The 14,733-nt window shown below is 43.6% G+C and overlaps 1 protein-coding gene across 1 annotated transcript in view; it reads left to right on the plus strand.

Annotated features, from left to right (window-relative positions):
• LOC126094931 (leucine-rich repeat-containing protein 52-like) overlaps positions 1 to 14,733 on the plus strand; it is a 47,278-nt gene that overhangs the window by 14,389 nt on the left and 18,156 nt on the right. The window contains exon 2 of the mRNA XM_049909578.1: positions 13,772 to 14,112. Within this exon, the coding sequence (XP_049765535.1) occupies positions 13,772 to 14,112 (341 nt within the window). The remainder of the gene's footprint in view (positions 1 to 13,771; positions 14,113 to 14,733) is intronic.

Genomic DNA, 14,733 nt, shown 5'->3' on the forward strand with positions numbered 1-14,733 from the left:
ACTGTGTGCCGGACCGAGACTCGAACTCGGGACCTTTGCCTTTCGTGGGAAAGTGCTCTACCAACTGAGCTACCCAAGCACGACTCACGTCCCTTCGTCGCAGCTTTACTTTCGCCAGTTCCTCGTCTCCTACCTCCCAAACTTTACAGAAGCTCTCCTGCGAACCTTGCAGGACTAGCACTCCTGAAAGAAAGGATATTGCGGAGACATGGCTTAGCCACAGCCTGGGGGATGTTTCCATAGTGAGATTTTCACTCTGCAGCGGAGTGTGCGCTGATATGAAACTGGCGGAAGTAAAGCTGTTACGACGGGGCGTGAATCGTGGTTGGGTAGCTCAGATGGTAGAGCACTTGCCCGCGAAAGGCAAAGGTCCCGATTTCGAGTCTCGGTCCGGCACATAGTTTTAAGTTGGTTTGTTGTGGTAAATTTTCTGTAACATAAAATTTAATGCATTGTTCCTCCTCAAAGAACTCTCACTTGGAGATGAGTGAGAGCAAACATGCTTTCTTGGATATTGGCGGAGATAAGAAATTACAAAGGGGAATCTCTTCATTCTGACTTAGCCGGCGCATACTGTTTCCACATCTTTTTCAAGATAATCATCTCTTGATTTATATACCGCTGTAAATTTCCACACAACGACGTACTGCCGAGGGAATACAGGTTTCCCCCAAGTATTGAATGATAAGCCTCACTTTACTTTTTCTTGTTGGAAGAAGTCTCTACTTTCTTAATCGATGTCATCATAGGACTTGCAGATGTCTGCACATGTGCACTGAGGTAGTCTCCAAGCGCGTTCTTTATCATTAGTGCCAGTTAGCGAGCTGTGAGTGTTTTAATAAGTAATACAGAAAATTTGAAGCTTCAATCTGCTTGAAAAGTGTGTGAAATCTTACATATAATATAAGTTCACTTTCGCTCGATTTTCCGTAGGGGTCTTGGGTATTGCGATAGGCATGCAAGCTGTATGTATTTTAATAAGCTAAATAGATACATCATAAGAGGAAAAATATTTAATTTAAAGGTCCAAAGACATTGCAATTGTGGAACGCCTATCGAAGGTTACCCGTAAATGAGTTCTGATTAACCCAAAGTTTTTATTAGTAGTGCCAATATACAAGCTGTGAGTATTTCAATACGTAATACAGACAGTTTACATGTGGTAATATTTTTTTTGAAGCAGCATTCTGTTCGCAGTATGTGAGTAAGTTGACATATAACGCAGTTTTATTTAGCCCGAATTTTCGTAGAGATCATGCGCATATTACGATCAGAGGAAAAATCGTCCTGTCGGAGTGCAAAAACGTTGAATATATTCCTCTTCAAAAGACTGACAGAAACGTGGTGAACCAGCTCCCTCAATTCTGATTCCGACTTCCTCACTTCGCGCTTTCTTAGCACAGAACACTCCGATTCCAAATCCTTTAACTCTCTCTCTCTCTCTCTCTCTCTCTCTCTCTCTTTGTAGTTAAGCCTTCATGCTCACTGCAACTCCCTCTCACTGCCACTACCTGTATATGTCTCTCTCCCACTGTTTAATTTGTCTCCCATTGATTTACGGTATATCCCACTGCCAATGTCTCCTCTTTCACTTACAGCGTCTCCTTTTAACTTTTTTTTCCCACACTCACTGTTCCACCATACCTCGGCAGCCAAAAATTCTGGGAATCCTACTTCCTTCCTTCCCCATACTTACGTGTTTAAAAATTTCGGTCCAAACTGCTACCTCAACTACACGTACGTGTTAAAATTTGCCGCTTTCGGGAGCTCCACAGAGGCCGCCCCCCCCTCCCCCCCGTCCCCCAAGCCGGTGTATGGTTATGGTTTCCATTCACCCGTGTTTTCCAGTTCCACTGTATTTTCCCTCTTTCGCTCTCCATCCGTCTCCCTTTCTCTTTTACTGCCACTGTCTCACATTATCAGTACCTCCTCTCCGTTGCTCCCACTGCTGCTGTCTTCATTCATCTCTCTTCTCTTTCACTGCTACTTGCGTCTCCCAATGTCACTGTTTCCTCTCTCTTTCTCTCCCACTGGTGCTGTGTCCTCTCTGTTTCACCGTCACTGTGTCTCTGCTACAACCTTTCAGCATTAAAAAGCGAATATGTTCGCATGCCAAAAGGCGAATTGAAGACTGAGGCAGGAGACTCTCCATTTTCGATCAGAATCTTTTAGAAAGGAAAATATTCACCTTTTTTTTGCTCTGCCAGGAGCATTTGTTTGCTCTGCCAGGAGCATTTTTCTGCTAATTCGCTTCTTTTCCTCCAACAGCAGGTAGTGCTGCTCATATAAAACGAATTCTGTAGGTCACTAAAGTTTTGACAGTTTACGATGAAAATTAATACTTCCGAATTTTTCATTCTATTCTCAATATCTGTTGAGGTGTTACATCTGACTCATATTACTCTGTCGACATTCCCGCTTTGTTGACGCGAGTTTCAACCATCTGCTGCCACAGGGCTCCGAATTGTAGCGTGTAACATGGCTGTGTGTAACGTGACTATGTCGGTGCGTGAGAAAGAACGCGCTGTAATCGAGATTTTATACGTAGAAACCTGAAAGCACGGTTCTTAAAAGGTCGTCCACACCTGAAGCAACGTCCACTTCACCATGGCAATGGCAAACCTCATACGACCGATGTGACATCTGCACTAATCTGGCGCCATGGGTTTACAGTCCCGACTTGGCCACATCCGATTTTCTGGGGTTTCCGAAACTTGAAGAACACTTTCGAGGACTCCATTTCAGTAGTGATAAAAGTGATGATGTCGATAAACTGGTCATTCGTTGGGAGAAATGTGTTCGTCGCCAGGGTGACTATATCGGGAAATACATATGTAGACATGAAGAATGAAAACGTACAGTGTTAATAAAGTTCGCTTTATTTAAAAGGCTTTAAGAGTTTTTACATAAAAAATTCGAAGGCCTTACTTTTGAGCACACCCTCATATGTATATACTTCGATATATACTTCGATTTACCAGTATTTATATATTATGACACATATACACAACAGATAAATATGTATACCATAAGATTAACACAAAATCGTTTCCGTTAATTTTTTGTGGATACTTTGTTCATCGTTCGCAGTTCATTGAAAACGTCCAGCTATTGATATGTATCTTAAAAGAGTAAAAATGTTATTAGAAATATTTTACTGAATTTGCAGTTTTCCCAGTTTGGCGTAATTTTTGGCAACAATTGCAAGTTCTTTTTAGGAATATTAAGACCCTTTTTAGTTTATTTTTTTGTCAATCGGTAATATTGATAGCTAAAAATTATGGTTTCTCCTGAGTACGTACATTGTTAACGGATACAGATTACCGAAAACGGATTTCTATATAAATGCCTGAAGAATGTAGAGCGAAGATTTGAGCCATTTGCCATGGTTAGATATTTAGATAAATTGTGACCCACGGTACAAAATCGGCTGACAACCGGTTTTTGCAATTTTTTTCATAAATATGGTATGTTTGAACCTCTGGATCTAGGTAACGGACACTGAACAGCGAAAAAAGTTTCGAATGTCGAAGAGAATATCATCTGGAGAACATGCGGTTAACAAATCGACGATCTGACATGAACAGAAACGATAGAATTTGTGTATAGTGTGTGTGTGTGTGTGTGTGTGTGTGTATGTGTGTACATATGAATGAATGATCTGTAAGTACTGTAATTGTAACGTGTTGTATGAAACTGTCTTTTAAACAGATAATGGTTAATTATTTATATCACAGATCTTCTTACAATCTTTTAAACTGTACAAAATTTTAACACTGACTTATTACACCCAACATCTCTGTGTGCTAAATAATCTATCATAATGATTTCCTTTTATTGAAGTTACGATACCGTGCAGGTACGTAATTAGACATCAAAGCAAAAACGACATATGAACATGATATTTTTGTTCTCAGGGGTTGAAACCTTAGGGTTCGTATATATGTATAATTATTATTACGACACTGGGTGGTTAGTTATAATTTCATGAAGCGTGTTTAGTTATAGTTTACTCTGTAAAGGAGCGATACTTGCGGTAAAATTTACATCGGAAAATGAAAATAATGACGGAGATGCTTTAACACCTTCATATATGCATAAACTGAATATGTTATCTTAATAATATCTGGGCTGGGAGATCGTGATGACCGAAACTAGTTGTATCGGCTGTAATGGCGGACAACAATAGAGCCAGATCGTAACTAATAAAACTTTAAATAACTTCTGGAATGGGCAGAGTTGTCCTATAAATAAAGAAATTGTTTTCAATACTAACAAACAACATTCTGTATTCTTAAAACAATTTACATAAATTAATAATTATTACACTTATTACAGACCTCTTAGTATGGAACGTAGAAAGAATGCGTTTTGCTAGGTCAGCGGTACTACTCGAAGAGGTACAATGTCTTCTCTTTTATCACACACATGAAAATTAACAGAGTATACATTGTCTTCTTAGGTATTTCTTCATAGATAATAAATCTGTATTTGTCCTTTTGACTCTAGGCACTTCACATTAAAAAATGTTAGTATTTTTCACATATTACAGGAAAATATGAAGCCATTTTTTCAAGTATATTCACAGGGAAAAATACGCCAGGAGATGGCACAAATGCCATCCCTACAACTGATACTGTCCATACTCAAAACTTATGGTTTTTCGAGGTTTTCTCAGGAACCGCTCATCAACAAATGGTGCTTTTACAATCTAACCAAGGACCATCCTGTACCACACCTAGAACCACAGATTTGCTCAATTGGCCTGGGCAGGATGAAGTGTGCAATGTTTAAAATATGTACTGTACTGTAGAGTAGCTACAGTACGTTAGTTCTTCCAGTAGGTATAGAAACGGTCGCTAACCAAAGGGCTATCCAAAATCCTGGATCCCTTATCTCTATGACCAATAGAACTCGCTGCTTTTTGGGACATGCTGGCATGGACCAATAAGCGTGAAAGCTATGTGAACTTACATGCTGAAACATTTAATATGAATCTTCATAGCTTTTGCGAAGTGTGAGAAGTCTCTCATATAATAGGATAAATGATACATACTTTTGTTCATTTTCGAGATATCGACGCTTACATTGTCTTTGGAGATGATACGTCTTTCGTTGTTACCGTCCTTGGTCGCCCCTTGTGAGGGTGCGTACAAAAACCGCTTGTCGTTCTTCAGTCTCTTCTACAGGACATTAACTGGATCCCATTTATTTGCAGTTGTGGTGTCACCGCCAGACACCACACTTGCTAGGTGGTAGCTTTTAAATCGGCCGCGGTCCGCTAGTATACGTCGGACCCGCGTGTCGCCACTGTCAGTAATTGCATATCAAGCGCCGCCACACGGCAGGTCTAGAGAGACGTACTAGCACTCGCCCAGTTGTACAGCCGACGTTGCTAGCCATGGTTCACTGAGAATTACGCTCTCATTTGCCGAGACGATAGTTAGCATAGCCTTCAGCTACATTTGCTACGACCTAGCAAGGCGCCATTACCAGTATAGATATTGAGATTCTATTAATGTATCATCAAGAGCGATGTTCTACAAATGTGGATTAAAGTAAAGTATTCCAGAAGCTACGTACTTTTCTTTATAGCATTCATTACGTATCCTGTTTCAGACCTCACGCCAGCCTGCGTGAGTTTAAGCGCGTGCCTTTCGGCTTCCTCTCATTGTGTCTACGCTGTCTTGTCTAGACACAACAGCAGTAATTACATGTTTCTAGAGATACGTTCACTTCACTCTCTTCTCGCAGCGTGACACATACTTTAAAGCTGACAGTCATGTTTTATAGAAGGAAAGTAACATGATGCAAACACAGTGGTAATCGACATCAGAGATATTTCGTAATAAATACCTTATTTCTTCCGAAAATGGAATTTACTATTCCTTACTTGCTTGAAAAAATCATATTGTGAATGTGTGATGGAACTTTCACCAACTGCGACATGGTCGCGTATACAAACAGTGATCCAATACTGTCAAATGTTTTTTATTTCAGTCTTTGATCACAATGTGAATTCTTTAGAACGGTTTCAGTCCTTAATTACCATCCTCAGATCTTTTCTACACCATGTCCTAAAGTGATGTTTTGACGATGTCATTATGGCCTTAAAACTTTAGGACATGGTGTAAAAAAGATCTCAGGATGGTCATTACGGACTGAAACCGGTCATTTGATGGAACTTTCAGTAGGTATTGGTGTAGTTCATTACTGGTTTCGTTTTTCTATAACGAGTCACCGATTTGTTGTTTTTGCCCCTTGTGATGCATTATCTTTGTTCTCACTCCTAAACCATCGATGAAAAAAAAAAGTTAGAAAATGACACATTACGCATTTGCACAGTGTTGCAGCGCAAATAATACATTTTTTGATGTATTGTAGAATATTGTGACATTTTGAAGACAAGTGTCACAACTGACGTAGAATAATTATTTTGAGCATTCCATCATCTTTCTTGAAGTTAACATCAACTGGGCCCCAATCATTTTTAGTATATGTGTTCGATTACAGTTTTCTAGTGATGCATGAACTTCACTCTTCCGTCAACCCCTAACACATACTTTAAAGTTGACAATCACGTTTTATGGACGTAAAATAACATGATGTAAGTACTGTGGTAATCGACATAAATATTTCACTTTTGCATTGTTGAACTTTTATGCTGCTTTTTATAATATTTTTGATATTGTAGATTAATTAAAGACTCTATTGCGTCTAAAACCAAGTGTGATACGTAAGTCGAACTTAAAACATTTTTACCATTTCAAAATCTGTTGGTGACAGTGAAAACAACCGGTGATAAAGAGATTAAAAATCCGATGCTTTTTAACAATGGAGCCACCTGTTGGGGACACTAAGCAACTGAGATGTAAAACGGGAGTTGATTTTATTTCGCTTTTTTAAGGTTTGCAGAACAGTATTCTACGTGAAACTGATGTTAGACGACTACATATTCTTAACACGGTTCTTTAATTTTATAACGAAATTTTGATTTTGATTTTTTATAGGGAATATGTTATACACTCTTTCAAATATTCCATATCGGGTAACATATAGCCCTCAACAAAACTTATCAATGTGACATGATTCAGGTTGGATACCTGAAAATGTTTTCTTATACGAGTGCGGTTTCGTGTCGTCTCGTTGTAGTTTTTACACCGAATATCAGCGTTGTGTACCTGCCTTTTCGGCGTTGGTATTTTCGTAGTTTTAGCCCCAGATTAGCTGGGAAGTTTTTGGTGTGCGAAGTCCTCTCGTGCCGAGCCTCTGGCGACTGTCAGGCGGACCCATGTCCACCATGGAGGAGTCCGCGAAGCAGCCCTCGCGGCCCTCCGACTCTCCCACTGTCGCCCCTCGGGGTGAATCGCGTCGGACACGCCGCTCACCCCAGCTTCCAGTCGCGCGTGATGCTCCGCCCACCTCGCAGCGGGCGAAGGATCGCTTGAATCGCGCCAGCCGCCACAAATCGCCGATGGATACCACCGGCACTGAAACCGATCCGCGTGAAGACTGTCCACCGTCCCGTTTCAGGGTCCGTTCTTCCGTGTTGTCGTCCTCCGATGACTCACGTGACCGCTTAGTGATTGATATTTCTCGCAGTGAGGCGGCGAGCACATCGGCTCTGTCTGGCCACCATCCGGCTGTACCTGTCAGTGCACCTCTTCCTACGCTGTCCCGCCACCGTGGCGAGTCTTCTGCACACCCTGACCCAGTCAGACAGTCCTCTGGGCGTCGCTCCAGACGCTCCTCCGCACACGCGGGCTGTGGTGACAGCGGATCGTGTTCCGATACCCCCCTCCCGGGAGACGCCGCACCGGATGGTCCTGTGGATGCTCCTGACCCTCCTTCTCAAGAGATCCCGTCAAGCCCTCCAAAGAAGAGAAGATACTCCCCATTGTGGTATATTAATTATACAAAACTGAACACTGAGCTCCAGCGGCTCATCTTCGGCCAATTGCGAGCTGTTTACGAAAAAGATCATGTGAAATACCTGATTGACAGTAGGGGTGACTATCTTACCATTATCGTCTTTTTCAAATGAAAGACAATGCCTTACTTTACCCACCAGACGTCGGGTAGTAGCCGAACGAAAATCGTAATCAAGGACATCAACGACTTGACACCAGAGGTTACGGCAGAGGAGGTCAAGGACGAACTGCTTCGGCTCCATTTCGAAGATCCTTTGGTCCACCAGTATAGCAAGAGGTGTCCTGAGACCCGGGTGTTGATCACCTGCCCTACCCACGTCGTCTCCTATTCCTGGAGGGAGGACATAGAGCGGATTTACCAAATCCGGTATCTTCTGTACACGAAAATCCGGACTGAATGGTACAAGGGCCGCAACAGGCCAGCCATCTGTTGCAAATACCAACGTTTACGACATACTGTGCATTACTGCTCCCTGCCGTTGCAGTGTGTTAAGAGTGCTGACCCACATTTAGTGCAGAACTGCACACTTCCAGCTCTGGAAAAACCTACCTGCAGCTGTTTGGACACGTCTCATGAACCCCACCACATGGCATCCTGGAGGGGGTGCCATGTTTACCAGAAGGCACTGAAGTCTTCTTGTCCTCCCAAAAAGAAACCAACAACAAATCGACCTCCTCCATTGCAATGGAACACAACCAACTATCCTGTTTTGTGGGTCCAGCCTGATGCACCACTCTCAGCTGCCACTCTGGCACCAGTCACTCACTGGTTCTATGGCTCCTGGGCCCCTTTCTTCCCAGACTCCCATGACATCCTTTGCTGCTGCAGCTCAGTCTCGTCCTCATTGTACATCTTCCGTGACAGCTTCTACTGCTCACCGACTACAGGAGCCAGCTGCAGCTCCCCCATTCCATCTGTGGCTCTATCCCAGCCCTCTGCCCCTACCCCCACTCTGCCTATTACTACACTGGCACCTGCCTGCCGCAGGGGCAAGCAGACCACCCAGGACCCTCCCCCAACGGTGGAGACTGATGCGTCCTTCCGGGCGAACATGCTCGAAATCCTCCAGGTCATCTCCTTTCTCATGAAACCACACATATGGGTTGTTATTCGTGACACTGCACAAAAAATCCGTCGGTCAGAGGATGGGATCTCCGAGGTCACCGCCCTAGTGGAAGGGCTTAGTCAAATATTTTTGTATTCGCGAATCGACCACCACACCACCAGCCCCCTCAGGATCTTGTCACCTGCATTTTTAATAGCAGTGGCATAAAACGGATGAAGATAGAGTTGAACCCCTTCCTCCATGACCATCATGTGCATGTTTTACTGGTGACAGAAACACACCTTAAACCGGCAGATGTTTTCCACCTTTGCAACATGGTGTCTTAGTGTTCTTATTTCCTTGACTGCCATGGTGGAGGCATGGTAGTGTTCCTCAACAGAGCTCTTGTCCATACCCAAGAGACTCTCCAGCCAATGGAACACATAGAGGCCACAACAGCTACCATCTCCACATGCCTTGGTGCCATTACCTTTGGGCAGCGTATTTGAGCCCAAACAAGCTTGAAGCAGACCTCCACACATTGGCATTCTTCAACAGGCTCATCTTTGGGGCGCATCTCAATGCCAAGTACCCAGCTTGGCGTTCTCGGGTCTCTAACCCCAAATGTCGGCTCCTCCTTGACCTGTATGATACTTTAGCGCCATTGGTCTATGGCCCACATGTACCTACCCATATCCCAGTCTGTTCTAACTGCCAACCAGGCGTTCTGGATGTGGCCATCTTCAAAAACATCACCACTCAGTTTTCACTGGAAGTTCTCCATGAACTGGCCTCTGACTATGAGCCAGTACTCTTGCACCACAGCAATGCTGTCCCTTCATTCGATGTTCGTTCCACTGTGACCCTCACCAATTGGGACAAGTTTGCTAGGGTACTTAATAACACCACTCTACACAACCTCGATTTGACAACACCGGCCAATATAGTCCATACCCTGAATTACCACCAAAATGCAGACAGCAGTGAAACCCTCCACCTCGGGATTTAACCCCCCTGGACAATTTGCCTCCCCTGTTGTGGGAGCTGAAGGTGGAAGCAGTTTCACGATCCTCAGGACAAACGCCTAATGAGGTGCCTGCAGCATGAATTGAGCCACCGGCTCACTGACTGGAGGTACGAACAATGGGAGGACAGGATGTCCGCTTTCCTCCACCACCATAAGTCTGACTGGACTGTCATTCACACGCTGTGGCGTACTATGCCAGCAACTGCCCATTATATTCGCACAGTAGTGGGCTTGTCATATGATACCCACCAAATTGTGGAAATGCAGGCGGATGCATTTGAGGCCTAAAACCGCTCCCTTGTCCAAGACCTTTCTTTGGACTAACTACAGGACGAACATGAAGTCCTGGCAGCTGTTGCTGCTTTCTGCAATTGCCCACCCCAGTCTGCCCTCTTCTTACATCCATGGCAGCATATCGTTCAAGGTAAATGTGACTGGTCGGCCTCTGGATTGGACGGAATTTTAAATGAATATCTTTGCCACTTTCCCTGCAAGCCACTCATCTTGTTCATCAAGATTTTAAACTGTTGTCTCACGTCTGGCCTTTTCCCCCCCTCAGTGGAAATAAGCCAAGCTGATTGTGATCTCCAAGAGGTTCAAGGACCCTACAGTCCCCAGCAACAACAGGCCCATCAGCCTCCTAAATACTATGGCGAAAGTCTCCCCTCAGTGGAAACAAGCCAAGCTGATTGCATGCCCCAAGAGGTTCAAGGACCCTATGGTCCCCATCAACAACAGGCCCATCAGCCTCCTAAATACTATGGTGAAAGTCCTTGAATCCTTAATCCTTCACCGGCTTTTCCAACCTCTGGCGGCCTCTGGGACTATCCGTCCCGAACAGTTTGGATTCACTTTGCATTTCTCTGCCGAACTTCAGGTCCTACGGATCACTGAACGCGTCAGCAATGGCTTCAACACCGCCAAGTCGTCAGATTCCGTTTTTCTGGACTTGCAGAACGCCTGCGACAAGATCTGGCAAGACACCCTAGTACACAAGATGCTGACGCAGACCCCTATACCAGAAGTTTGTGTCAAGATCGTGGATGACTTCTACCACAGTAGTACTTTCCTAGTGGCTCAACGAGGAATGCATTCTGGCATTTGCCAATTGTCGGCAGGCACTCCACAAGGGTCGGTGTTATCTCCCATCCTTTTTAATATCTATGTAAATGATATGCCAGTCATCCCCGAGTGCCACCTAGCACAATATGCTGACGACACAGCACTATATACCACTGGACACATTACTGTCGCCGTCGTCGCCCTCCTCCAGCGACAGGTGGAGGCCATCAACACCTGGTGCTGGACAAACAAAATAGCTCTCAATGCCGCCAAAACTGCGGCACCCAGCCCTCCGCCACAGTATTTCGATCGCAGGCGTGCAGTTACCCTGGTCCCCAACAACCACCTATCTCGGGGTCCAGATGGACCACAAGTTGCTCTTCCACTGTCATGCGGAGTATGTTGCCAACAAGGGGCAAAAGCTGCTCAGGGTTTCGTACCCACTCTTCTGCTGTAGGGAACTTAACCTGCATGCCAAATTCTGCATCTACCGAACAGTTATCCTGCCTGCCCTCACGTATGGCTCTGCTGCATGGGCCACGATTAGTGGCACCAGGATGCGAACGTTGTAGCGCCTGCAGAACAAGGTGCTAGGTGGAGCCTGCACGCCACGCCACTCACGAGAATTGTCACTCTCCACGAGGAAGCTGATATCGTCCCCCTCAAGACGACCATACACAACAATGCGCAGCTGCTCTATGAGAAAGTGGTTGGCCTGTGGGACACTGTCCCTGGGGTACGCCTCGTTGGGACCTCACTTCCACATCGACATCCGGTTCCCCTAACCATCCAAGAGGAATCGTATTCTGACCATGGATAACGATAGGCCTGGCACGCCCACCACCAATGCATCCTTTGCGGGACTAGCCCCCATTCTACATCCAACACTTTCCCATCCTACCTGCCCACGTTGGCCTAAATTTTTCTGCCTGACTGATGTAGTAATGTCACCGTGGGAGGGTGGTACGGGACTCCAAGTCCCACCGCCACACCTCCAAAGTATATTACAGTAATGCAGTGTCACTGCCCTGTGGATAAATTTACTGCCTCACCAACACAGTTAGACCGCATATCACAAAAAATGAGCTGGACTGAACATATCACAAAAAAAAAAAAAACAATGTGACTGGTGAGTCAGCTCATAAACGATTTTTCGGAAGTTATTAATGTAAACATAGTTGTGACAATATTTGTAGTATTTTAGGCAATTCAAATGCTTTGACGTATTTTTTGATAAAAAAATACTTTGGAGATCTGTCTGCACAGAACAGGTGGGGTTATATTCCAGTAGTAATACTAGTCTCCCACTTGAGGAGAGAGAGGTGTCTGAAGTATTTTCTGATAAATAATTCGGCTCATTCGGATACCTTTGGGCACAACCCATATGGGGCTACATTTCAGTTGGCTCTTTCATTTTAATACTAGGTTATAATTGGAGCAAAGGAGAGAGAAGTACACAGGAGGTAAATGTCTTTCAGAATTAATGAATATATTTGTCTTGAATGTGAAGGTTGCATAATGTTTACTTCATATTTGACACTATTTTTAATACTACACTGTGATTGGTTGGAGATAGGGACGATGTACACATCGAAAAAAATGTAATTTGACACCATTTTTACATAGCATTTAAATATCATGCTGTAGTTGGTTGCAAAAAAGTTGCGGATTTAGTTGTACTGTATGTGGTCAGTTTCCATTAACTTGGATTTTTAATACTGTACTAAGATTAGCTGGATATAAGCAGTACTGCAATGTGTGATTGCCTGGAGACGGAAGAAGGGTAGTGGATTCACAATTTTTTCCACTAATACAATGTTACTGTCTCTGCCATCTTCCAGTTTTTATACTGCGCCATGACTGGCTGGAAATAAGGAGTACTGCACTGTGATTGGATGGGTTAGGGGAGGGGGAGGTTTTTTTAATATTTTCCACTAACACATTTGCAGAATTTCTGCCATCTTGGATAATACTGTGCTGTGATTGGCTGAAGATAAGGGGGAACACTGATAAGGATTACAGTGTAACTGATAAAGATAGTGACATCACTCACAAGGAAGATGATGTCACTGTTATAGGTCGCGGGAGAGAGGACAGTACAAAAGTGCCCCAGATAGTTGATATCCACACTACTTACAAGATGTTCGTTTAGTCATCACGTTCACTGTTTATTGGGGCTGTAAATGTATCAGCTGGAGAACCTTTGGTCTGTAAACATCACAGACGCCATAGATCAACCGAAGTGGGATTGGTGTGTCGGTTTGCCAAATTGTACCTGCGTCTCATTGATGGCAAAAGCAGGCTTGTATAGACCAAAAACTGGAAGATGATGCAGTGTCATGTCTACAACAATTACATTCATGAATACGTCAGTAACGTGTAGCTTACATTACTTCCGTCCAGCTCATTAAATGCCCCTTATCATTTATTGTTTCTCACATCCAGTATTGGGATTTGGCTTCAGTATGTAAGATATAATAGTTGCATTAAGTTTGTTTCTTATATTTGTAGGCTAAAACTGCATAATCAATTCAACACCCCTCTGAGTGTTTGAAAGATTTTCTTATACGAGCTTAGACTATTGCATATCTCCTTTATGTCACTGTGTCGTCTGACACCTGACACCTTTTACAGTGGAATGCACTATAAAGCTATGCACGCAGAAAATATTTAACCTAAATATACATACTTCTTCTTTGTTCCAGTGGATTTTCGAATTTTTGGTGTTGTTGCCATGGATATCTGGTGGCACAACAATGAATATGAATATGAGCTGCGGGTGGTACCCATCGCAGGACTACGAGCGTGTGGCGATGGAGTGTTCTGGGCCGTTGGTGACGAAAGTACCGACGATGCTGTCTAGCGATCTGAAATTGTTGCGTCTTACTGGGACCAGCATCACGTCGTTGGACAGCACCAGCTTCGAGGGGCGTAGCTTGGCCGAGCTCACGACCCTCTCTGTGAGCGGCGGTGCGCTGGCCAGAGTCGCGGCTAACGCTTTCTGCCCGTTGCCCGCCCTGGCGAAGCTCGACTTGTCTCATAACCAGTGAGTGCTCGTTACTCTCCTCTAATGTGACGTTTGATGAACCACTGTGAATCTCCTTCAATTATTATTCACTTATGGGAAACGTAACCTATGCCTTAAGTTTCTTCATTGACGGGAACATCTTTAAGCTAATATTTTTATGTTGAATCCCTCGTTTAGAGAAACATTTTTTAATCTCCTTAACAGTGGAGGAAATGCAAGTAATTCGTCTTACTACAGTAATGAGATTTTACGTCAATTGTTAAAATGAGTTTCATTCACCATGTTGACCGTATGCTCGAAAGAAGTTACCGTCTCTGCGCCATAGATGACGTTAACAACTAGCCAATGCAATCAATGTTAAGGACATAACTGTTATGTTAGTGAATGTAGCCTCTTTATCAATTGAAATAGATTTATAAACAACGAATGCAGAATTGTTCTATTTATCAATAGATTTAAGATTGAAGTTCTGAGAAATTCGACTTGTAGAATATCATTTTCAGAACAAGATATCAATTTTCCGGAATAAAAAATTATGTTAGTACCAGAACTTGCTACATAGACGTCGTTGACCACTTTCCACATTTTATTAGCCTTTCCAATTATACCAAATAACTTATTTACCAGTACTTTTCTTTT

This window comes from Schistocerca cancellata, chromosome 8, assembly GCF_023864275.1.
Source record: "Schistocerca cancellata isolate TAMUIC-IGC-003103 chromosome 8, iqSchCanc2.1, whole genome shotgun sequence".
Taxonomy (NCBI): Eukaryota; Metazoa; Arthropoda; class Insecta; order Orthoptera; family Acrididae; genus Schistocerca; species Schistocerca cancellata.